At 40.7% G+C, this 25069-nt stretch overlaps 1 protein-coding gene across 5 annotated transcripts in view; it reads left to right on the forward strand.

The window, feature by feature from the left end:
* Positions 1 to 23946, forward strand: part of WDR19 (WD repeat domain 19) — a 111104-nt gene extending 87158 nt beyond the window's left edge. For 2 of the 5 annotated variants that reach the window (XM_012474942.2, XM_012474944.3), the window contains 4 exons: positions 1226 to 1349; positions 2328 to 2404; positions 2757 to 2881; positions 23626 to 23946. In XM_012474942.2, the coding sequence (XP_012330365.1) occupies positions 1226 to 1349; positions 2328 to 2404; positions 2757 to 2868 (313 nt within the window). In that variant the 3' untranslated portion in view covers positions 2869 to 2881; positions 23626 to 23946. The other 3 variants (XR_010338776.1, XM_012474943.3, XM_064366431.1) reach the window with 3 other exon arrangements.
* Positions 23947 to 25069: the final 1123 nt, after the last annotated feature.

Raw genomic sequence — 25069 nt, forward strand, 5'->3', positions numbered from 1 at the left:
GAGACCCAGATACCTGAATCTTGACCCAGACCTTAGCCCAGGGAGATGACTAGATTGGTAATGACAAATGGAAGCAAATGACACTTCACTGGTAGCAGGGCTTGGGAGCCACCCTCATGGCAGAGAACTCCAAGCTGGATAGGAGTACATGGAACACTCTTTTTTTTTTTTTTTTTGAGACAGAGTTTCACTCTTGTTGCCCAGGCTGGAGTGCAATGGCACGATCTTGGCTCACCGCAACCTCCACCTCCTGGGTTCAAACAATTCTCCTGCCTCAGCCTCCCAAGTTAGCTAGGATTACAGGCATGCACCACCATGCCCGGCTAATTATGTATTTTTAATAGAGATGGGGTTTCTCCATGTTGGTCAGGCTGGTCTCAAACTCCCAACCTCAGGTTTTCTGCCGCCTTGGCCTCCCAAAGTGCTGGGATTACAGGCGTAAGCCATTGCACCCAGCCAGGAACACTCCTTTTTTTAAGCCCAAGTAGCTTTAGATCAAATCAGTCTGACCTAAAATTCCTGCTAGCATGGAGAGCGAGGTGGGGAGAACGTAACTAGAAAATGCAAGATCATGTTGACCCCGAAAGCATAGAACCACGCTAGCCAAGGCTCTGGCTTAGAGGAGATGCTAGTCATTCTCTCCCCATGCACAAATGGTTTATAGCTATATGCTCCAATATGGTACCTGCTAGTCACATGTGGCTATTTAATTAAAATGGAATAAAAATTTCAACTTAGTTCTTCACACTACCCGTATTTCAAGTGTTCAGATGTGGCTCATGGCTGCCATATTGGACAGCACAGAATCAGAACATTTCCATTATCACAGACAGTTCTGTTGGACAGTGCTGGTGTAGCCTTTACCACTTCTGTTACACAACAGGGAGAGACAAAGGAAAAAATACCAACCTCACCATTCCAGTAACACAGGAAGAGAGAAAACCACAAGACCTACCCATGCTTTCTGCCACTGAATGTGCGATGAACTCCAGTTCCCAAAGGTGGCCCATGTAACCCCCTAGAACCTAAGCAATCCTAAGTACTCTTCCTCCTCCCTGGAGTGGATCAAGGGCTGGTATGAGCTTGTAAGTATCACTCTAAGCCCAGAGTCTTTGGAGAAGTAGGTGTGTCACATGTCCCTGGTTTTCCAAATATGCTTTCTCTTTGCCATCCATGGTACATGAAATAAAGTGGTATTTTTAAACGACATGATTCTTCCTCACAGGAGACCCAATACATCTGAAATAGAAGAGGCCACGACTCCATGTCCATTCTGCAAATTTCTTCTCCCAGAGTGTGAACTCCTCTGTCCTGGATGTAAAAACAGTATCCCATATTGCATTGCAACAGTGAGTTTCTTTATAGTAATTTCCCTTTCTTTGCATATGTATTTGTAACCCATTTGAATACTTGATGTCAATATTTTCTTCACTTTTAAAATAATCTTATCCCTCAAATTTCCTGCAACATCTAGCATTTTATTTTATGGTCAATACAGTTAAAAGTGATATTCAAAGCATATAATAATAGTAGAGGCACTATGAAAAGGCACACAGGGCTGAATAGCACAGACTCAGGGATCAGACTGTCCCAGGCTCAGTCCTCTGTAGCAACACCTGCCTACTGAGATCAACCACAGATTGACAAGCTAACGTGTGAAGCCTTAGTACCAACCTGGCAGGCTGCAGCACTTAATAAATGGTAGTTTTTATTATTATGATATTAAGACCTATTATCAGAGAACTTTAATGTATCAGGTTATTTGTAATTCACTGGACTGATTTAAGCTTTATTTTAAAGAAAACTGAATTCAGGTAATGATATCACAAAATTGAAGATTATTCTTCTTTTAAACATGAATGTAATAAAACCTAGCTTTACTCCTTTTAATGCCATCTCTCTGTTACTCACCTGTGTGAAATAACAATGATTTTATAATTTAGAGGTCTGACTTATAACTGGAATTCAATTACTATAATTGAATAATGGACAGGGCACGGTGGCTCACACCTGTAATCTTAGCACTTTGGGAGGCCAAGGCCAGCAGATCACTTGAGGTCAGGAGTTCGAGACCATCCTGGCCACCATGGTGAAACCCCATCTCTACTAAAAACACAAAAATTAGCTGGGCATGGTGGCACACTGCTTGGGAGTCTGAGGGAGAAGAATCGCTTGAACCCAGGAGGCACCTTGCAGAGAGCCAGGATTGTACCACTGTACTCCACCCTGGGCAACAGAGCAAGATTCTGTCTCAAAAAAAAAATTGAGTAACAGTGAGACTTTTTTAAGATAAAGATGAATTTAACTCTTAAACATGCCATTTCCAGGGTCGACACATGTTGAAAGATGACTGGACGGTGTGTCCACATTGCGACTTTCCTGCTCTCTACTCAGAATTGAAGATGTGAGTGTGCCTCATTTCCCTCAGTCTCACAGATTTGTCCAAACACAGGCCTATGTCTTTTTATTTTTTTTCTTCTTAGGCCTACGTCTTTTATTCTTAAGCATCCTTCTGTTTACTCGTGTTCCCAAGAATCTCTAAAGACTCAAATTGCCTTCTTGGAAGAACCTCTTATGACTTTTGAGAATATTATCCTTAAAGAGGATCTTGCATGAGACTGAGTAGTTCTAATTCTCAAATTGCAATGTGTTAGGTAGGAGGTGTAGAAAAAGTAGCTGTCCTTCTCGTTAGAATAACCCAAAGCTAAAGGAATGTTACGTATTTCATTTACTCTGCCTTTCCCTCCCCTAAACAGCATGCTAAACACTGAAAGCACATGTCCTATGTGTTCAGAAAGATTAAACGCTGCTCAACTGAAAAAGATTTTGGACTGTACCCAGTACCTGCGAACAGAGGAGGAGCTGTGAGTGGCATGTGCAGGTGAGTGGCAGATCGCCCACACACCTTCACCATCTGGGTGCGAGGTCCACAGTGGGCACACAGCTTTTGACTGTGTATCACTATCAGTTCCTTTTAGAGCATCGTGGAACTTGCCAGATTTGAACAATCTGACAACCACCTTTTGATGTATTGTTTTAATGCTAAAATGCAGGTATTATCATCTCCTTAGTGACAAAGGTTATTTAGCCAAGCAGCATCATTCCAGCTAGACCAGATTTTGTCAGATCTCATAGGGGTCTTTTCAATCACTCCATTAAAACTAGAGCCAGCTAATGAAGTATTTTTTTTTTAGGTTCTGTGATATAATTCAGGAGACTATATTGTAAAAATGTTGGCTTCCAGAGATTTGGAAACAATCTCCATTTCTTTTTCTTTCCAAGTCCCATTTTTGTCACAGGGAACCTCACACATCCCTTCTATTTCATTCCATTGGCAAGCACTTACGCATGGCCACACATACTGCAGAGGAAGGCAGGGAAATGTAATCTTTAATTGAGAAGCCAAATGCCCTGACAAAACTCTTTTACCAAAGGGAAAAGTGAGAAGAATTCATCTCTGGTACAGCGTCTTACACTTAGCCTGGTTAAATAGACGTCTAGACTCCCCCCTACCAATCTCGCTCTCTGAGTTTTCTCTTCCTCAGGAAACGGCAGCTCCTCCCAACCAGCTGGACAGGACAGAAACCCTACGTATTACCTACCTAGATGCATCTCACCCTTAGCCCCTATGAGGAAGGGCTCTCAGGCTATCTAGTTCTCTTCATGGTTCTCTTGGCTTTTTATTGCGCCTGCAAAAACAAAGAGCCTACAAGGCTGTCCATGAACAGGCCCCAGCCGCCTCCTCCCGCCTCGGGTGTGATTACTTGCCATGTTGCAGCCCCATTGGCCTTCTTGCCTTTCTCTGACCATTCCAACATGTTTTCCAAAGCAGTTGCACCATCTTACATTCCCACCAGCAGTACACAAGCATTCCGGTCTCTCCACTCCACATCCCTGCCAACAGCTGTTGTCTTTGGTTTGTTTTTTTTTTCCTTTGAGACAGTCTTGCTCTGTCGCCCAGGCTAGAGTACAGTGGCCTGATCTTGGCTCACTGGAACCTCTGCCTCCCAGATTCAAGTGACTCTATGCCTCAGCCCCACTGAGTAGCTAAGGCTACAGGCGTGTGCCACCACGCTCGGCTAACTTTTGTATTTTTAGTAGAGATGGGGTTTCACCGTGTTGGCCAGGCTAATCTTGAACTCCTGACCTCTAGTGATTCAGCCGCCTTGACCTCCCAAAGTGCTGGGATTACCAGTGTGAGCCTCTGCCCTCGGCCTGTGTTTGTTTTTTTATTGTTCAGTTGTTAAGAGTTCTTTGTGTTTTAGATACTAGTTCTGTATCATATATATGATTTGCAAATATTTTCTTGTGGGTTTTTTTCCCCCTTTCTTGATAGTTTTTTTTTTTTAAAAAATAGAGGCAGTGTCTTGCTACATTGCCTGGGTTGGTCTCAAACTCCTGGGCTCAAACAATCCTCCTTTCTCGGCTTCCCAGTGTGCTGGGACTATAGGTGTGAGCCACCATGCTCATCCTTGATAGCCTCTTTTGATGCACAAGTATTTTATTGTGATGAAGTCCAATTTATCTGGTTTTTTTTTCCTTTGGTTGCTTATGCTTTTGGTATTATATCAAGGAAAACCATTGCCAGGCTGGGCACAGTGGCTCATGCTTATAATCCCAGTGTTTTGGGAGGCTGAAGTGGTAGGATCACTTGACCTCAGAAGTTCAAGACCAGCCAGGGCAACATAGTGAGACCCTGTCCCTACAAAAAAATAATTAGCCAGATATGGTGGCATGCACCTGTAGTCCCAGCTGCTTGGGAGGCTGAGGCAGGAGGATCACTTGAGCCCAGGAGGCTGAGGCTGAAGTGAGCTATGATCAAGACACCGTACTCTAGCCTGGGCAGCAGACTGAGCCCCTTTGTCTCAAAAAACCAACCAACTGGCTGGGCACTATGGCTTATGCCTGTAATCCCAGCACTTTGGGAGGCCCAAATGGGCAGATCAGAGGTCAGGAGTTCAAGACCAGCCTGGCCATGATGGTGAAACCCCACCTCTACTAAAACTACAAAAATTAGCCAGTGTGGTGGCAGGTGCCTATAATCCCAGCTACTTGGGAGGCTGAGGCAGGAGAATTGCTTGAACCCAGGTGGCAGAGGTTGTAGTGAGCCAAGATTGCGCCACTGCACTCCAGCCTGGGTGACAGAGTGAGACTCCATCTCAAAAAAAAAAAAACAAAAAACCTAACAGCCAACCATTGTGTAAGCTGGGCACAACAGCATGCACCTGTTATCCCAGCTACTCAGGAGGCTGAGGCAGGAGGATTGCTTGAGTCTAGGAGTTCAAGACCAGCTTGGGCAACATAGCGAGACGACATCTCTAAATAAAAAGTGCCTACTCCAAGGTCATGAAGATTTACACCTGTTTCCTTCTAGGAGTTTTATAGTTATTACTCTTATGTTTAGGTCTTCGATACACTTAGTTTTTGTGTCTGGCGTAGATAGGGATCCAGCTGACCCAGCAGAATTTGCTGAAAAGACAAATTTTCCTCATTGACATTGGATTGTTGTCTATTTGAGTTGTAAGATTTTATGCATGTATTCTAGATACAAGTTTTTTGTCAGATATATTTTGCAAGTATTTATCACACTCTGACTTCCCATTTCTTTTTCTGAATGGTGTCTTTTGATGAGCAGGTTTTGATTTTGATAAATTAGAATTTATTTTTAAATTTTATGGTTATTGCCTTCTTTGTCCTAGATAAATATATATATATATATATATATATGTATGTGTAGGAGATATATATATACACACACACATATATTTTATATATTTATATAAAATATATATATACATATGTGTACATATACATATATATACACATAGATATTTTATATCTATTATATATGTGTATATATATGGCATACTAACAAGTCAGGAACTTTTTTTTTGTTGTTTGAGACAGAGTCTCACTCTGTTGCTGAGGCTGGAGTACAATGGTGCTATCTCAGCTCACTGCAACCTCCACCTCCCAGGTTCAAGCAATTCTCCTGCCTCAGCCTCCCGAGGAGCTGGGACTACAGGCACCTGACACCACACCTGGGTAATTTTTGTATTTTTAGTAGAGACAGGGTTTCACCATGTTAGCCAGACTGGTCTCAATCTCTTGACCTTGTGATCTGCCCACCTTGACCTCCCAAAGTGCTGGGATTACAGGCGTGAGCCACTGCACCCGGCCAGGAACATCTTTGTTTTCTTCTAGAAGCTCTAGATCTGCAATTTACCTTGAAATAATTTTTATTTCCAGTGTGAGGAAAGGTTGGGTTTTCTTCCCCTCAAATGGATATAAAATGTGGGCCTATTTCTGAACCCTCTCTTCTTTGCCATTGATGTGTTTTTCCGTGTTTTGTTTTTTTTTTTTTTCTATAAGACAGAGTCTCTCTTTGTCGCCAGGCCGGGCTGGAGTGCACTGGCACGATCTCGGCTCACTGCAACCTCCGCCTCCCAGGTTCAAGCAATTCTCCTGCCTCAGTTTCCCAAGTAGCTGGGACTACAGGCGCATGTGACCACGCCCAGCTAATTTTTGTTTTTTTTTAGTAGAGACAGGGTTTCACCATGTTGGCAGGACGGTCTTAATCTCTTGACTTCATCACCTGCCTCAGCCTCCCAAAGTGCTGGGATTACAGACGTGAGCCACTGTGACCAGTCTTCCTTTTTTTTTTTTTTTTTTTTAAATACTATACTATCTTGATTACTGTGGCTTTATAGAATCTCTTAAAGTCAGGTATTATGGATCCTGCAATTTGTCATTTTTTTCCAAGACTGTTTTAGCTACTGTTATTCTTCTTATCTTTGTAGACAATTTTAGAATCAGCTTCTCAAATTCTACTTTAGAAGCCTGCTCAAATTATGATTGGGATGTGTATTAATTTTGTTGCTATATAACAAATTATCACAAATTTAGCATCTTAAAACAGCACACATTTATTATCTCACAGTTTCTATGGGTATGGGTCAGTAGTCTAGGTATGGCTGAGCTGGGTCTTCTCCTCAGGGTCTCACAAGGCTATAATCATAGTGTTGGGTGGAGCTGCAATCTTATCTGAAGTCTTTTTCCAGTCTATTTGTTGAGTTTGTGTGTGTGTGTGTGTGTGTGGCAGGGGGCAGATTCTGATCTTTATGGTCAGAGGACTGAGGCAGTTTCCTAACACATGACCCTCCCCACAACATGAAACTGCCTCAAGTCCGGCATAAGAGCATCCTTCATATTTACAGTCTCTCTCCAGGGAAAGTCTGGACCCTATTACAAAGGGCTCACTTGGTTAGGTGAAGCCCGAAACAAACTCTCTTTTGATTAATTCGGAGTCAGTTGATTGGGACCTTACCTACATCTGCAAAATTCCTTCATCTTTGTCATATAATTAAACCTAATATGGTTATTATCACATCATAACACAAGGCCTGCCTACACTCAAGAGGAAAATATTACACAGGATAAGTATCACTGGGTATGGGAAATTTAGGGACCATCCTAGAATTCTTTCACAACAGTTGATTCTGTAGATCATTTTGGGAATTGACATCTTTAATAACAGTCTGCCAATCTATGAATATAGTATATCTCTACATTTATTTAGATCTTTTTCAATTCCTCATCACTATTTTGCAGTGGTTTTTTTGTTTGTTTGTTGTTTTTTATGTTTTTTTTTTTTTTTTGAGATGGGAGTTTTACTGGTTGCCCAGGCTAGAGTGCAATGGTTCCATCTCTGCTCACTGCAACTCCCACCTCCTGGGTTCAAGAGATTCTCCTGCCTCAGCCTCCTGAGTAACAAGGATAAAAGGCGCCCACTACCACGTCCAGCTAGTTTTTGTGTTTTTAGTAGAGATGGGGTTTCACCATGTTGGTCAGGCTGGTCTTGAATTCCTGATCTCAGGTGGTCCACCCCCCCTCAGCCTTCCAGAGTGCTGGGATTACAGGCATGAGCCACTGCACCTGGCCTATTTTGCAGTTTTGAATAAAAAAGTCTTTCATGTCTTTTGTTAAATTTATTTCTAAATAATTTGGGGAGATTTTAATACTAAATGAAATTTAATTTTTTTTCATTTTTTAATTGTTTACATAGGAAAGTACAATTAATTTTTATATATTGACCTTACATCCTGTAACCTTTCTCAATTCACTTATGTCTAGTAGTGGTACTGTAGAATCCTTCATATTTTCTGTGTAAACAAACAGTCATCTACAAATAGTCAAAATCTTCTTCCTTTCCAATAAAACTTTTATTTTTCTTCTCATATGCACTGGCTAGGACCACCTCTACAATGTTGTATAAAAGTAGTAGAATCAACATCCTTGTCTTGTTCTCAGTGTTGGGGGAAGGCATTTAGTATTTCACTATTGTGATGTAAGGTTTTTCAGAGAGGTCTTCTAACAAATTGGAGAAGTTTCCTTCTAGTTTACTAGGTGTCAGATTTTATCAAATGCTTTTACTGTATCAACTGAGATTATATGGCTTTTCCCCTTTACTCCATTTATATGGTAAGTTATATTGATTTTCAAGTGTTAAAAGCCAACTTTTATTCTGGAGATAAACTCACTTGATCATGATGTATTATCCTATTGCTAGATTATGTTGCTAATATTGAGAATATTGTGTCTATGTTTATGAAGGATACTGGTCTGCAATTTTCCTCTGTTGTGATTTTTTTTCAAGTGTTATCAGGTTGAATTTAGGTCTACAATTTTGTTACTTTTTATTTGTCCTATCTGCTTTTTGTTCAGTACCTCTTGTCTTGCTTTCTATTTGACTAATCAGATATTTTTATGTATTTCATTTGATTCTTCAATTGACATTTTACCTATGCCTTTGCAAAATTTTGTACTTAATATCCTATTTATATATATATACACACACACATACATATATACAAATATACATATGTATACATTATAAATCCTGTAATACAATGATGTAATTTTTAGTTGCATCTTTTTAAAAGAATACATATGCCAGGCACGGTGGCTTACGCCTGTAATCCCAGCACTTTGGGAGGCCGAGGTGGGTGGATCACGAGGTCAGGAGATCGAGACCATCCTGGTCAACATGGTGAAACCCCGTCTAACAAAAAATTAGCTGGGCATGGTGGTGTGTGCGTGTAATCCCAGCTACTCAGGAGGCTGAGGCAGGAGAATTGCCTGAACCCAGGAGGCGGAGGTTGCGGTGAGCCGAGATCGTGCCATTGCACTCCAGCCTGGGTAACGAGCGAAACTCCGTCTCAAAAAATAAATAAATAAAATAAAATAAAATAAAATAATACATATGTATACATTATGAATCCTGTAATACAATGATATAATTCTTTAGTTGTGTCTTTTTCAAAGAAATTATAAGGAAAAAAGATACAATGTAGCTTTATATTTACCCACATTTGTAATTTCCATATTATTCTTGCCTGAATCCAAGTTTCCATGTGGTATTATTTCCTTACAGTCTGAAGTACTTCCTTTTCATTTCTTTTTTTGCTTTTGTATTTTGAGACAGAGCATCACTCTTGTTGCCCAGGCTGGAGTGCAGTGGCGTAATCTCGGCTCACCACAATCTCTGCCTCCCATCCTAGGTTCAAGCGATTCTCCTGCCTCAGCCTCTTGAGTAACTGGGATTACAGGTGCACGCCACCACACCCAGCTAACTTTTGTATTTTTAGTAGAGACAGGATTTCTCCATGTTTGTCAGGCTGGACTCAAACTCCCAACCCCAGGTGATCTGCCTGCCTCAGCCTCTCAAAGTGCTGGGATTACAAGCATGAGCTATCGTGCCTGGCCTCCTTTGACATTTCTTGCAAGTCCAGGTTTGCTGGAAACTTCTTCTCTGTCTCTGTTTTCCTTCATTTTTTTAAATTTTAATTGTATTTGGGCTCTGGGTTACATGTGCACATCCTGTATCCTGCAGGATTGTTACATAGGTACATACATGCCATGGTTTGCTGTCTCCATCCTCCCCCACCCCCCTACCATTGCTTACATCAGGCATGTCTCCTGGTGTTACCCTCCCCATCCTCCCCGCTCCCCCTCCACCTAGCCCTATGAGTGTTGTTCCCTTCCCTTTGCCCAAGTGTTCTCATTGTTCATCACCCACCTAAGTGAAAACATTCAGTGTTTGGTTTTCTGTTCTTGTGTCAGTTTGCTGAGAATGATGGTTTCCAGATTCATCCATGGCTCTACAAAGGACATGAACTTGTCATTTTTTATGGCTGCATAGTATTCCATGGTGTATATGTGCCACATTTTCTCTGTCCAGTCTATCATCGATGGGCATTTGGGTGGGTTCCAGGTCTTTGCTATTGTAAACAGCACCACAATGAACATATGTGTGCATATGTCTTTATAAAAAAAAGATTTATAATCTTTTGGATATGTACTCAGTAATGGGATTACTGGGTCAAATGGAATTTCTATTTCTAGATCCTTGAGAAATTGCCACACTGTCTTCCGTAATGGTTGAACTAATTTACACTCCCACCAACAGTGTAAAAGTGTTTCTATTTCTCCACATCCTCTCCAGCATCTGTTGTCTCCAGATTTTTTAATGATCACCATTCTAACTGGCATGAGATGGTATCTCAATGTAGTTTTGATTTGCATTTCTCTAATAACCAATAATGATGAACATTTTTTCATATGTTTGTTGGCTGCATATTTGTCTTCTTTTGAAAAGTGTCTGTTCATATTCTTTGCCCACTTTTGAATGGGTTTGTTTTTTTCTTGTAAATGTTTTAGTTCTTTGTAGATTCTGGATATTAGCCCTTTGTCTGATGGGTAGATTACAAAAAATTTTTCCCATTCTGTTGGTTGCCAGCTCACTCTAATGATTGTTTCTTTTGCTGTGCAGAAGCTCTTAAGTTTAATTAGATCCCATTTGTCTATTTTGGCTTTTGTTGCCATTGCTTTTGGTGTTTTAGTCATGAAGTCTTTGCCTATGCCTATGTCCTGAATGGTGTTGCCTAGGTTTTCTTCTAGGGTTTTTATGGTGTTAGTGCTTATGTTTAAATCTTAAATCCATCTGGAGTTAATTTTTGTATAAGGTGTAAGGAAGGCGTCCAGTTTCAGCTTCCTGCATATGGCTAGCCAGTTTTCCCAACACCATTTATTAAACAGGGAATCCTTTCCCCATTGCTTGTTTTTGTCAGGTTTGTCAAAGATCAGATGGTTATAGATGTGTGGCATTGCTTCCAATGCCTCTGTTCTGTTCCATTGGTCTATATCTCTATTTTGGTACCAGCACCATGCTGTTTTGATTATTGTAGCCTTATAGTATAGTTTGAGGTCAGGTAGCATGATGCCTCCATCTTTGTTCTTTTTGCTTAGAATTGTCTTGGCTATGTGGACTCTCTTTTGGTTCCATATGAAGTTTAAAGTGGTTTTTTCCAGTTCTATGAAGAAGATCAATGGTAGCTTGATGGGGATAGCACTGAATCTATACATTAATTTGGGCAGTATGGCCATTTTCACAATATTGATTCTTCCTAACCATGAGCATGGAATGTTTTTCCATCTGTTTGTGTCCTCTCTTATTTCCTTGATCAGTGGTTTGTAGTTATCCTTGAAGAGGTCCTTTACATCCTTTGTTAGTGTATTCCTAGGTATTTTATTCTCTTTGTAGCAATTGTGAATGGGAGTTGGCTCATGATTTTTTTTTTCCTCTTTTTTTTTTTTTATTGCATTTTAGGTTTTGGGGTACATGTGAAAAACATGCAAGGTTGTTGCATAGGTGCATACGTGGCAGTGTGATTTGCTGCTCTCTGTTTTTCTGTTATTGGTGTATAGGAATGCTTGTGATTTCTGCTCATTGATTTTGAATCCTCAGACTTTGCCAAAGTTGCTTATCAGCTTACAGACGTTTTGGGCTGAGCCGATGGGGTCTTCTAAATATATGATTATGTTGTCTGCAAATAGGGACAATTTGACTTCGTCCTTTCCTAATTGAATGGACTTTATTTATTTTTCTTGCCTAATTGCTCCAGCTATATTTAATACTATATTGAATAGTATTCAATACTATATTCAATACTATATTGAATAGTATTCAATACTATATTCAATACTATATTGAATAGGAGTGGTGAGAGAGGGCATCCTTGTCTAGTGCCAGTTTTTAAAGGGAATGCTTCTAGTTTTTGCCCATTGAGTATAGATGTTGGCTGTGAGTTTCTCATAAATAGCTTTTATTGTTTTGAAATACATTCCATCAATACCTAGTTTATTGAGAGTTTTTAGCATAAAGGTTGTTGAATTTTGTTGAAGGCCTTCTCTGCATCTATTGAGATAATCATGTAGTTTTTGTCTTTAGTTCTGTTTATGTGGTGAATTACATTTATAGATTTGCGTATGTTGAACCAGCCTTGCATCCCCAGGATGAAGCCTACTTATTTGTGATGGACAAGCTTTTTGATGTGCTGTTGGATTCAGTTTGCCAGTATTTTATTGAAGATTTTTGCATCAATGTTCATCATGGATATTGACCTGTAGTTTCCTTTTTTAGTTGTGTCTCTGCTAGATTTTTGGTATCAGGATGATGTTGGTCTCATAGAGTTATTTTTTGTATTGTTTGGAATAGTTTCAACAGGAATGGTACCAGCTTCTCTTTGTATGTCTGGTAGAATTCGACTGTGAACCTGTCTGGACCTGGACTTTTTTTGGTTGGTAGACTATTAATTGCTGCCTCGACTTCAGGCCTTGTTATTGGTCTATTTAGGTTTCAACTTCTTCTTGGCTTAGTCTTGGGAGTGTGCAAGTGTCCAGGAATTTATCCATTTCTTCCAGATTTATTGGTTTATGTGCATTGAGTTGTTTGTAGTAATCTCTGATGGTAGTTTGTATTTCCGAGGAATTAGTTGTGATCTCCTCTTTATCGTTTTTTATTGCTTCTATTCAATCCTTCTCTTTTCTTTTTTATTCATCTAGCTAGCAGTCTGTCTGTTTTGTTGATCTTTTCAAAAAACCAGCTCCTGGATTTATTAATTTTTTGAAGGGTTTTTTTGTATCTCTATCTCCTTCTGTTCTGCTCTGATCTTAATTATTTCTTGTCTTGTGCTTGCTTTTGAGTTTTTTTTTTATCTTGCTCCTCTAGCTCTTTCAATTTTGACAAGAGGGTGTCAATTTTAGATCTTTCCTTGTTTATCATGTGGGCATTTATTGCTATAAATTTCCCTCTAGACACTGCTTTAACTGTGTCCCATAGGATCTGGTACGTTGTGTCTTCATTCTCATTGGTTTCGAAGAACATTTTTATTTCTGCCTTCATTTCATTGTTTATCTATTCGTCATTCAGGAGCAAGTTGTTCAGTTTCCATGTGATTGCGCAGTTTTGAGTGTTTTTCTTAATCCTGAGTTCTAATTTGATTGCGCTGTGGTCTGAGAGACTGTTTGTTATGATTTCCGTTCTTTTGCATTTGCTGAGGGGTGATTTACATCCAATTATGTGGTCAATTTTGGAGTAAGTGCAATGTGGTGCTAAGAAGAATGTGTATTCTATGAATTTGGGGTGGAGTGTTCTGTAAATGTCTATTAGGTCCGCTTGGTCCAAATCTGTGTACAAGTCCTGGATATCCTTGTTGACTTTCTGTCTCATTGATCTGTCCAGTATTGTCAGTGGAGTGTTAAAGTCTCCCACTATTACTGTGCAGGAGTCTACGTCTCTTTGTAGGTCGTTAAGAACTTGCTTTATGTATCTGGGTACTCCTGCATTGGGTGCATGTATGTTTAGGATAGTTAGCTCTTCTTGTTGCATTGATACTTTTGCCATTATGTAATGTCCTTCTTTGTCTCTTTTGATCTTTGTTGGTTTAAAGTCCATTTTATCAGAGACTAGGATTTCTACCCCTGCTTTTTTTTGCTCTCCATTTGCTTGGTAAATCTTGTTCCATCCCTTTATTTTGAGTCTATGTGAGTCTTTGGATGTGAGACGGGTCTCCTGAATACAGCACACTGATGGGTCTTAACTTTTTAACCAGTTTGCCAGTCTGTGTCTTTTGATTGGAGCATTTAGGCCATTTACATTCAATGTTAATATTGTTATGTTTGAATTTGATCCTGCCATTTTGTTACTGGCTGGTTGTTTTGCCCATTAGTTGATGTGGTTTCTTCATTGCATCGTTATTCTTTACCACTTGGTACGTTTTTGCAGTGGCTGGTACTGGTTGCTCCATTCCGTTTAGTACTTCCTTCAGAAGCTCTTGTAAGGCAGGTCTTGTAGCGATGAAATCTCTCAGCAATTGCTTGTCCATAAAGGATTTTATTTCTCCTTCATTTATGAAGCTTAGTTTGGCTGGATATGAAATTCTGGGTTGTAAGTTCTTTTCTTTAAGGATGTTGACTATTGGCCTCCACTCCCTTCTAGCTATTGTAGGGTTTCTGCCGAGACATCCACTGTGAGTCTGATGATCTTCCTTTGTGGGTGACTCGACCTTTCTCTCTTGCTGCCCTTAGGATTTTTTCCTTCATTTCAGCCCTTGTGAATCTGACAATTATGTGCTTTGGGGTTGATCTTCTTTAGGAATATTTTTGTGGTATTTCCTGGATTTGAATGTTGGCCCGCATTGTTAGGTTGGGAAAGTTCTCTTGGATAATATCTTGAAGAGTGTTTTCCAACTTGGGTTGATCCTCCCCGTCACATTCAGGTATGCTGGTCAAGCATAGATTAGGTCTTTTCACATAATCCCATAGTTCTTGAAGGCTTTGTTCATTTTTTTTTTTCACTTTTTTCTCTAATCTTGCCTTCTCATTTTGTTTCATTGATTTCATCTTCTATCTCTGATATCTTCTGCTTGATCAATACAGCTGTTGAAACTTGTATATGCTTCGCGAAGTTCTCGTGCTATATTTTTCAGCTCCATCAAGTCATTTATGTTCTTGTCTAAGCTGTTTATTCTCATTAGCATTTCATCAAACCTTTTTTCAAGGTTCTTAGTTTCTTTGCATTGAGTTTGAACGTGGTCTTTTAATTCAGAGAATTTTGTTATTACCCACCTTCTGAAGCCTACTTCTGTCAATTCGTCAAATTCATTCTCCTTTTTTCTTCCCTTGCTGGTGAGGAGTTGTGATCCCTGGGAAAGAGGTGTTCTAGTCTTTGATGGTTTCATCCTTTTTGTGCTGGTTTTTTCCCCATCTTCATGGATTTATCTCCGTTTGATCTTTGAACTTGGTGATTTCAGGAGTCGTCTCTGAGTGGACTTTTTTTCTGTTGAGTTTGGAGGTGTATCTTTTTTGGCCTGTAGAGGGCGACACTGGGCTCTCTCCGGTTCAGTCGCGTTGTTGGGTGGGTGGTTCTTCCCTGGAGTTTGTTTGCAAGTGAGTTTGGCCCCACCTTCCCAATGGCGTCTCTCCCAGACCTTGATCTTCCTGGTTGGGGTCAAACTGGTGTATTTGCTGCCAAGCTCTCTAGCGAAGGCTTCAGTTTCAGTTCTGTGGAGGTAGGGCCTGCCAGGCCTTATGGTCTGTTTCCTGGCTTTCAACTCTGCCTCCCTCTATGGGATGGTCTGTCCCACTAGCGTTAGTCCAAACTTCCGCCCTGGTCCATGTGACAACTTGCTGCGCTGGGTGGGAGCCGCTGGTCAGATTTGCATTGACAACCCACGGTGCCCCACAGTCTGCCAGGGCTCTTGTGGACCGTGGGTTGTAGGAGGGATGAGGTAAGCATAGGATCCAAATCGGAGCACCAAGGGGGTGAAGTCTCCCCACCGACCTACAAGTTGGCTGCACATTTCAGGTGGGGACACCCCCCCACCTCTTGATTCGCCCCTGTGGCTTCTTCCCTGGGCTATCAGTCTACTTTTTCTTCAGTGCTCTATCAATCCCACTGAAACGAACCTAGCACCTCATTTTGAATCATAAAGTCCTCTAGCCCTCTGTGTCTCATTCCCTGGGAGCTGCATTCCAGTGTTGTCTTCTCACGGCCATCTTGGCGCCCTCCAATCTATTTTCCTTCATTTTTTGTTGAGGATATTTTCGCTTGATATGGAAGTCTGAGGTTTTTTTCGTGAAGCACTTTGATGATTATCTCCAATATCAAACTTTATTGTTCCCTTGTATTTACTTGTTTCTTTCTGGTTACATTCAAGGCATTCTGCATATTTGCTTTCCAGAATTTTGACTATACTTGCCTGGGTGTGTTTTTTTTTTTTTTTTTTTAATTTTGAATGACAGTTTTTATTTTTTGCTATCCAATTCTTCTGTTTGTTTAGAATTTTTTTAAAATTTATTTATTTAACTTTAGGTGCATACTATATCTGGCATTTCTCCCCATACCCCCGCTGTCTCTCCCCTACTCCCCCAACTACCCTCAGTGTGTGATGCTCCTCTCCCTGAGTCCATGTGTTCTCATTGTTCAACACCCACCTATGAGTGAGAACATGCAGTGTTTGCCTTTCTGTTCTTGTGTCAGTTTGCTGAGAATGATGGTTTCCCGATTCAAACAAGTCCCTACAAAGGACACAAACTCATCATTTTTTATGGCTGCATAGCATTCCATAGTGTATATGTGCCACATTTTCCCTGTCCAGTCTATTCATTGATGGGCATTTGGGTGGGTTCCAGGTCTTTGCTATTGTACACAGGGCTGCAATGAACATACGTGTGCATGTGTCTTTATAGTAGAATGATTTATAGTTCTTTGGGTATATGCCTAGTAATGGGATTGCTGGGTCAAATGGAATTTCTATTTCTAGATCCTTGAGAAATCGCCACACTCTTCCACAATGGTTGAACTAATTTACACTCCCACCAACTGTGTAAGTGTTCCTGTTTCTCCACATCCTCTCCAGCATCTGTTGTCCCCAGATTTTTTAATGATCGCCATTCTAACTGGTATGAGATGATATCTCAATGTGGTTTTGATTTGCATTTCTCTAATGACCAGTGATGATGAGCATTTTTTCATATGTTTGTTGGCCTCATATATGTCTTCTTTTGAAAAGTGTTCATATCCTTTGCCCACTTTTGAATGAGGTTGTTTGTTTCTTTCTTGTATATCTGTTTTAGTTCTTTGTAGATTCTGGTTATTAGCCCTTAGATGGGTAGATTGCAAAAATTTTTTCCCATTCTGTAGGTTGCTGATTCACTCTAATGATGGTTCCTTTTGCTGTACAGAAGCTTTGAATTTTAATTAGATCTCATTTGTCTATCTTGGCTTTTGGTGTTTTAGTCATGAAGTCCTTGCCTATGCCTATGTCCTGGATGGTTTTACCTACGTTTTCTTCTAGGATTTTTATGGTGTTAGGTTTTATGTTTAAATCTTTAATCCATCTGGAGTTAATTTTAGTGTAAGGTGACAGGTAGGGGTTCAGTTTCTGCTTTCTGCACATTGCTAGCCAGTTTTCCCAACACCATTTATTAAACATGGAGTCCTTTCCCCATTGCTTGTTTTTGCCAGGTTTGTCAAAGATCAGATGGTTGTAGATGTATGGTGTGTCTTCTGGAGCCTCTGTTCTGTTCCATTGGTCTATGTCTGTTTTGGTACCAGCACCATGTCACTTTGATTACTGTAGCCTTGTAGTTTGAAGTCCAGCAGTGTGATGCCTCCAGCTTTGTTCTTTTCCTTAGGATTGTCTTCGATATGTGGGCTCTCTTGTGATTCCATATGAAGTTTAAAGTGGTTTTTTCCAGTTCTGTGAAGAAAGTAATTGGTAACTTGATGGGGATAGCATTGAATCTATAGATTACTTTGGGCAGCATGGCCATTTTCACAATATTAATTCTTCCTAATCATGAGCATGGAATGTTCTTCCATCTGTTTGTGTCCTCTCTTATTTCCTTGAGCAGTGGTTTGTAGTTCTCCTTGACGAGGTCCTTTACATCCTTTAGTTGTATTCCTAGGTATTTTATTCTTTTTGTAGCAATTGTGAATGGCTGTTCGTTCTTGATTTGGCTCTCTTTAAGTCTGTTATTGGTGTATAGGAATGCTTGTGATTTCTACACATTGATTTTGTATCCTGAGACTTTGCTGAAGTTGCTTATCAGTTTGAGAAGATTTTGGGCTGAGACAATAGGGTCTTCTACATATACAATCATGTCATCTGCAAATAAAGACAGTTTGACTTCCTCCTTTCCTAATTGAATACGCTTTATTATTATTTTTTTCTTGCCTGATTGCTCTGGCTATAACTTCAAATACTATATTGAATAGGAGTGGTGAGAGAGGGGAGTTGTCTAGTGCCTGATTTCAAAGGGAATTCTTCCAGCTTTTGCCCGTTCAGTATGATATTGACTGTAGGTCTGTCATATATAGCTTTTATCATTTTATGATACATTCTGTCAATAACTAGTTTATTGAGAGTTTTTAGCATGAAGGGTTGTTGAATTTTGTTGAAGGCCTTCCTGCATGTATTGAGATAATCATGTGGTTTTTGTCTTTGGTTCCATTTATGTGATGGATTACATTTATAAATTTGCATATGTTGAACCAGCCTTGCATCCTCAGGATGAAGCCTACTTGATCGTGATGGATAAGCTTCTTGATGTGCTGTTGCAATCTGTTTGCCAATATTTTACTGAAGATTTTTGCATCAATGTTCATCATGGATATTGGCCTTAGGTTTTCTTTTTTAGTTGAGTCTCTGCCTGGTTTTGGTATCAGGATGATATTGGTCTCATAAAATGAGTTCGGGAGGATTCCCTCCTTTTGTATTGTTTGATACAGTTTCAGAAGGAATGGAACCAGCTCCTCTTTGTATGTCTGGTAGAATTCGGCTGTGAACCTGTCTGGACCTCGACTTTTTTTGGTTGGTAGGCTATTGATTGCTGCCTGTACTTCAGCCCTTGCTATTGGTCTATTCAGGGTTTCAACTTCCTCCTGGTTTAGTCTTTGGAAAGTACAAGTGTTTAGGAATTTATCCATTTCTTCCTGGTTTATGTGCGTAGAGCTGATTGTAGTAATCTGATGGTAGTTTGTATTTCTGTGGGATCAGTGGTGATATCCCCTTTATCGTTTTTTATTGCATCTATTTGATTCTTCTCCCTTTTCTTTTTTATTAATCTGGCTAGCGGTCTATTTTGTTGATCTTTTAAAAAACCAGCTCCTGAATTTATTGATTTTTTGAAGGGTTTTTTTATGTCTCTATCTCCTTCAGTTTGGCTCTGATCTTAGTTATTTCTTGTCTTCTGCTAGCTTTTGAGTTTTTTTAATCTTCCTCCTCTAGCTCTTTCAATTTTGACGATAGAGTGTCAATTTTAGATCTTTCCTTGTTTCTCATGTGGGCACTTATTGCTATAAATTTCCCTCTCGACACTGCTTTACAGGTGTCCCAGAGATTCTGGTAAACTGTGTCTTCATTCTGATTGGTTTCAAAGAACATCTTTATTTCTGTCTTCGTTTCATTGTTTATCCAGTCGACACTCAGAAGCAAGTTGTTCAGTTTCCAAGTGGTTGTGCGGGTTTGAGTGTGTTTCTTAATCCTGAGTTCTAGTCTGATTGCGCTGTGGTCTGATAGACTGTTTGTTGTGATTTCTGTTTTTTTGTATTTGCTGAGGAGTGATTGCTTCCAAGGATGTGGTCAATTTTAGAGTAAGTGCAATGTGATGCTAGAAAAATGTATATTCTGCAGATTTGGGGTGGAGCATTCTGTATATGTCTATTAGATCCACTTGGTCCAGCTCTGCATTCAAGTCCTGGATATCTTTGTTAATTTTCTGTCTCATTGATGTAATATTGACAGTGGAGTGTTGAAGTCTCCCACTATTATTGTGTGAGAGTCTAAGTCTCGTTTTAGGTCGTTAAGAACTTGCTTTATGTATCTGGTGCTCCTGTGTTGGGTGCGTATATATTTAGGATAGTTGGCTCTTCTTGTTGGATTGATCCTTTTACCATTATGTAGTGTCCTTCTTTGTCTCTTTTGATCTTTGTTGGTTTGAAGTCCATTTTATCAGAGACTAGGATTGCAACCCCTGCTTTTTTTTTTTGTTCTCCATTTGTTTGGTAAATCTTCTTCCACCCCTTTAAGTCCATGTGTGTCTTTGTATGTGAGATGGGTTTCCTGAATACAGCACACTGATGGGTTCTGACTTTTTATCCAGTTTGCCAGTCTGTGTCTTTTGATTGGGGCGTTTAGGTTGTTTACATTCAATGTTACTATTGTTACATTTGAATTTGATCCTGCCATTTTGTTACTGGCTGGTTTTCCTTCCCATTAGCTGACTCATTTTCTTCATTGCATTTTTGGTCTTTGCCCACTGGTTTGCTTTTGCAGTGACTGGTACTTGTTCCTTTCCGTGCTTAGTATTTCTTTCAGGAGCTCTTGTAGGGCAGGTCTGGTGATGACAAAATCTCTCAGCAATTGCTTGTCCATAAAGGATTTTATTTCTCCTTCACTTATGAAGCTTAGTTTGGCTGGGTATGAGATTCTGGGTTGAAAGTTCTTTTCTTTAAGGATGTTGAATATTGGCCCCCACTCTCTTCTGGCTTGTAGGGTTTCTGCCGAGAGATCTGCTGTGAGTCTGACTGGCTTCCCTCTGTGGATGACCTGACCTTTCTCTCTGGCTGCCCTTAGCATTTTTTTCTTCATTTTGACCCTGGTGAATCTGACAATTATGTGCCTTGGGGTTTCTCTTCTTGAGAAATATCTTTGTGGAGTTCTCTGTATTTCTTGAATTTGAATTTGGACTGCCTTGCTAGGCTTGGGACATTCTCCTGAATAATATCCTGGAGCATGTTTTCCAGCTTGGATTCATTCTCCCCATCAGATTCAGGTACACCAATCAAGCGTAGGTTAGGTCTTTTCACATAATCCCATATTTCTTGGAGACTTTGTTCATTTCTTTTCACTCTTTTTTCTCTTGTCTTGCCTTCTTTTTATTCTGCTTGATTGATTCGGTTATTAAAACTTGTGTTTGCTTCACATAGTTCTCATGCTGTTTTTCAACTCCAAGTCGTTTATATTCTTCTCTAAGCTGGTTATTCTTGTTAGCATTTCGTCTTTTCTCAAGGGTTTTGTTTTCTTTGCATTGAGTTAGAATGTGTTCCTTTAGCTCAGAAAACTTTGTTACTACCCACCTTCTGAAGCCTGTTTCTGTCAATTCATCGCACTCCTTCTCAGTCATGATGTGATCCTGTGTTGTTGAGGAGTTGTGATCCCTTGAAGAAGAGGTGTTCTGGTCTTTAATGGTTTCATCTTTTTTGCGCTGGTTTTTTCCCATCTTTGTGGGTTTACCTGGCTGTGTTGTCAGGGAGCTGCTTGATGAGGTCCCTTGTCTGCCTGTGGCGGCGCTACTGGGTTTCTAGGGACTCCTTCAGGTTACTAGGAAAGCTTCCTGTGTCTTTTTTGTTTATACTGGGAGATAAGGCCCGCCTCTTCCACTGACCTGTAGGCACTACCGGGTTGTCAAGAACGCCGTCCCGTTGCTACGTAGGCTTCCTGTGTTTTTTGTTAAAACATGTAGTCTAGTCCCACCCCTCTAATGGTGGGTGTGCCCTTCCTCCACTGGGCTGGATCATTCAGGGTTCAGCTCAGACTGTGGCACTGGCTGCGCAACCCGCTAGAGTCAGAGCTTCAGCCCTCTGGGGTTTGTAGGGGAGAGTAGGGACCCGCCCAGCAGCACCTGGCCGTCTCCCACTTTCAGCTTCCTCTCTATCCAGTCATGGGGTAGGGGCCCGCCCAGCTGCTACCACTTACAGCTCCTTCTCTCTCCGGGGGGAGGGGGCAATAGCTGAGTCTGCAGGTTCTCCCGGCTGCCTTTTGGGCTTATGCGTCTGTTTAGATCTGTGTGCCAATCCGGAACACCGTCCTGGATTATTCTTCAACCCCGAGCTTGTAATTCCTGGCGCTTGACTGTCAAAGATCCCCTGTTCTGTGTATTGCTGAAGCTTTGGGGGAAGTGCTGTATCTGGACTGGAGTGCCAGAGGGGGAGCCTCCAACTCGCCGGTCAGATGCACTTTCTGGGTGACGCAGCACCCCTCCCCGCCTCAGTCTGCCCTGAGTGGGCTTTGCTCACCGTCTGACTAGACCTGTTGAAATGCACCTGGTACATTGGTTTTGTTTTTTTTTTTTTTTGAGACAGAGTTTCGCTCTTGTTACCCAGGCTGGAGTGCGATGGCGCGATCTCGGCTCACTGCAACCTCCGCCTCCTGGGTTCAGGCAATTCTCCTGCCTCAGCCTCCTGAGTAGCTGGGATTACAGGCACGCGCCACCATGCCCAGCTAATTTTTTGTATTTTTAGTAGAGACGGGGTTTCACCATGTTGACCAGGATGGTCTTGATCTCTTGACCTCGTGATCCACCCGCCTCGGCCTCCCAAAGTGCTGGGATTATAGGCGTGAGCCACCGCGCCCGGCTTTTAATTTTTTTTAGCTTGGGATTTTCTAGAGGAGTTCTTGAATCTGTATGTTTATATTTTTCTCTCAATTGGGACATTTTGAGCCATTATTTATCTTCTCATTCTGGAACTCCAGTTATATCTGTGTTTGAGTACTTGATTTCCTTAGGTCACTAAGTTCTTTCCTCTTTTTTCTCTGTTCATATTGGATAATTAGTTTTGATCTATATTCTAGTTCATTGACCTTTCTTCTATTTTTTTTTTTTTTTTTTTGAGATGGGGTCTCAGTCTCTTGCCAGAGCTAGGGTGCAGTACCACGATCATCATTCACTGCAGCCTCAAACTCATGGGCTCAAATGCCTCAACCTTCCAAGAAGCTAGGAGTACAGGAATGTGCCACCATGCCCAACTTTTTTTTTTTTTTTTTGTAGAGATGATGATGGGGGGGTCTCGCTATTTTTTTGCCCAGGCTGGTCTTTAACTCCTGGACTCAAGCGATCCTCCTACCTCAGCCCTCGCCCAGTGTTGGGATTACAGGTATGAGCCACCATTCCTAGCCTTCTAAAAAATATTATTTCAGATTTTGTCCCAAGTTTATAACTATTATCTATGGGAAGATTAAATTACAATTGAAATCTTGTATTTTTAAAAAACACCCACAGAATCTCTCCAAACACTATCATGGCATTAAATAATGCTTTGTAGTAACCAGGCCATGGTTACTTGGAGCTACATCATAGCTCCTTGCAGATACGTCTTCCTGAGTTGTGATTATGCACTATACTTCGAAAACGTCACTATAGCCTGGTGCAGAGCCTGTGCCTATAGTCCCAGCTACTCAGGAGGCTGAGGCATGAAGGTCACTTTAGCCCAGGAGTTCAGGGCTCTCGGACACCATGATCATGCCTATGAATAGCCACGTGGTGCTCCAGCCTGAGCAATGTAACAAGACCCTAGCTCCAAAAAAAAAAAAAAAGTCACAATAAGAATCCTAATGCAGTGAATTACTGGTTGAAGCTGTTGTTCACTGGCTTTTAGACAAACATAACTGTTCAATTTAAGGAAAATTTTTTTCTCTACAAATTGCTGATCACTTTGCATTCATTCTTCCCAGTGAAGTGGCTGTTATCAGCATCCTTTCCTCATACGTAACAAAGGCTCAAGAGCTTGCCCACACAATTTTAGTCAGCTGGCAAGGCTAGTACTGAAACTTGATGCTGATTAGACTGGAGATTTCTAACCTGAATGTAATGTTTCCTGTTCCGCATTCCAGAAACAGGCAAAAAAAAAAAAAATCCTTTCTAGTATGTTTGGCTTTATTACTAAATGCCAGGCATTACTTGAAACCCTCTGGAGGCATGTGTTTTGTTTGCCCTTTCTAGATACAATGGTCCTGAGAAGACAGCATTTTTCAGAGAAGGCTGTTTCCTCCCCTGGTGGATTTAAGAGATGGTCCTTTCTGGATACAAAGAAATGAAACAATGGTGACCTCTCCAGGTTGGAACTTTCCTCTTCTGTACAGTGGCAAAATGATGATGTGTAACCTTGCTGTTTATTGTACTTTGTATATTTCCTCTTCAAAGTCTTGCATACTCTATGCTCTGCACTGTTAATAGTAACCTATGACATAATTGTATATATTCAGCTTTTTGATAACTTTTGTATTTTGAAATACCTCCTTTAAAATAAAATTGTTGACTAGATATTCGTGATGTTTTCCTGTATCTGGAGACATAAAAAGAGATAAAGGAAGGTAGTTCTGAAGGACATTGTCAAGTTTGGGCAACACGGATGTGAACGGTGTAAAAAACTTGAAACGAGAAGTTTATACAAATCATGGCTATTAAGCAGAATCAGAGAAGCAAAACATCAAAAATTAGGAAAACCAATCAAGTAAAGAATGAATGAAACTATAAGCTTTTATCTGCCAGGTCATTCTACTGCATACAACAGAATTCCCTTCCCAAAATTAAGTCATTTGATTTCCCCTGAAAACATGCATTATTCGGAATCTTCTTTGAGGCTGTGCAAAGGTTTCTTCCCCATATCACACATACATATAACACACACCATTCAAACACACACTCTCTCTCCAAGGGAGTCCGTACTACTTTTCCCACATCAGTATATGATTGATTCCTTGCCATCCATGGCCAGACACCAAAGTCTGAGCAGCTAACAGAAATGAGTCAGGGAGTCAACTGTGAATGAATCTGATGATAAAGGATTTTACAGTTGTTATGATGTCCCCGGCAACCTGAACATTACAGTGCTACCCAGAAGCCTAAGCTAGGGTCCAAGGTGCCAGTAACATATAGCATCCAAGTATCTCACCTGCATGATGCCTCCAACTTTATGACCTGTCGTGGCCAGCTGGAGAACAGGCCGGAGGCCTTGGCCTTACTAAGTGGTACAAAGTTATTATCTTAAAACCTACCCACAGTCCTCTGCTTCCTCTAATATGCCTACAGGCATATGGTAAGGTTGTAGGAATAAGAACCACAGCACCTGGCATTGTGAGAGTGGGCGCATTCTATTCTGGGAGTTACAGGCCTTAGACGTCTACCCATAAGCATACTCATACTGGACCTTGTTTCGGAAGCTACTCATCCTAGTACAAATAATAATCTACCCTGTCAATACATTTAAGAGATTAAATCATGGTGTTAAGGAACTACCAACATTTAACCAGATGAAGGATAAAACTGACTGGTTTGTAAGTAACAAAATGGCCAAGACTCAACGGATCTCAAGAAGAGCAAGTATACAGTTTTATGCTGCAGAGATGGCGTGTGGCATCAAGTGGCTCCAAAAGGCCACATCCTT

Source organism: Aotus nancymaae, unplaced genomic scaffold (assembly GCF_030222135.1).
Source record: "Aotus nancymaae isolate 86718 unplaced genomic scaffold, 86718_ANA_hifiasm-v0.15.2.pri h1tg000006l, whole genome shotgun sequence".
NCBI classification, from domain to species: domain Eukaryota; kingdom Metazoa; phylum Chordata; class Mammalia; order Primates; family Aotidae; genus Aotus; species Aotus nancymaae.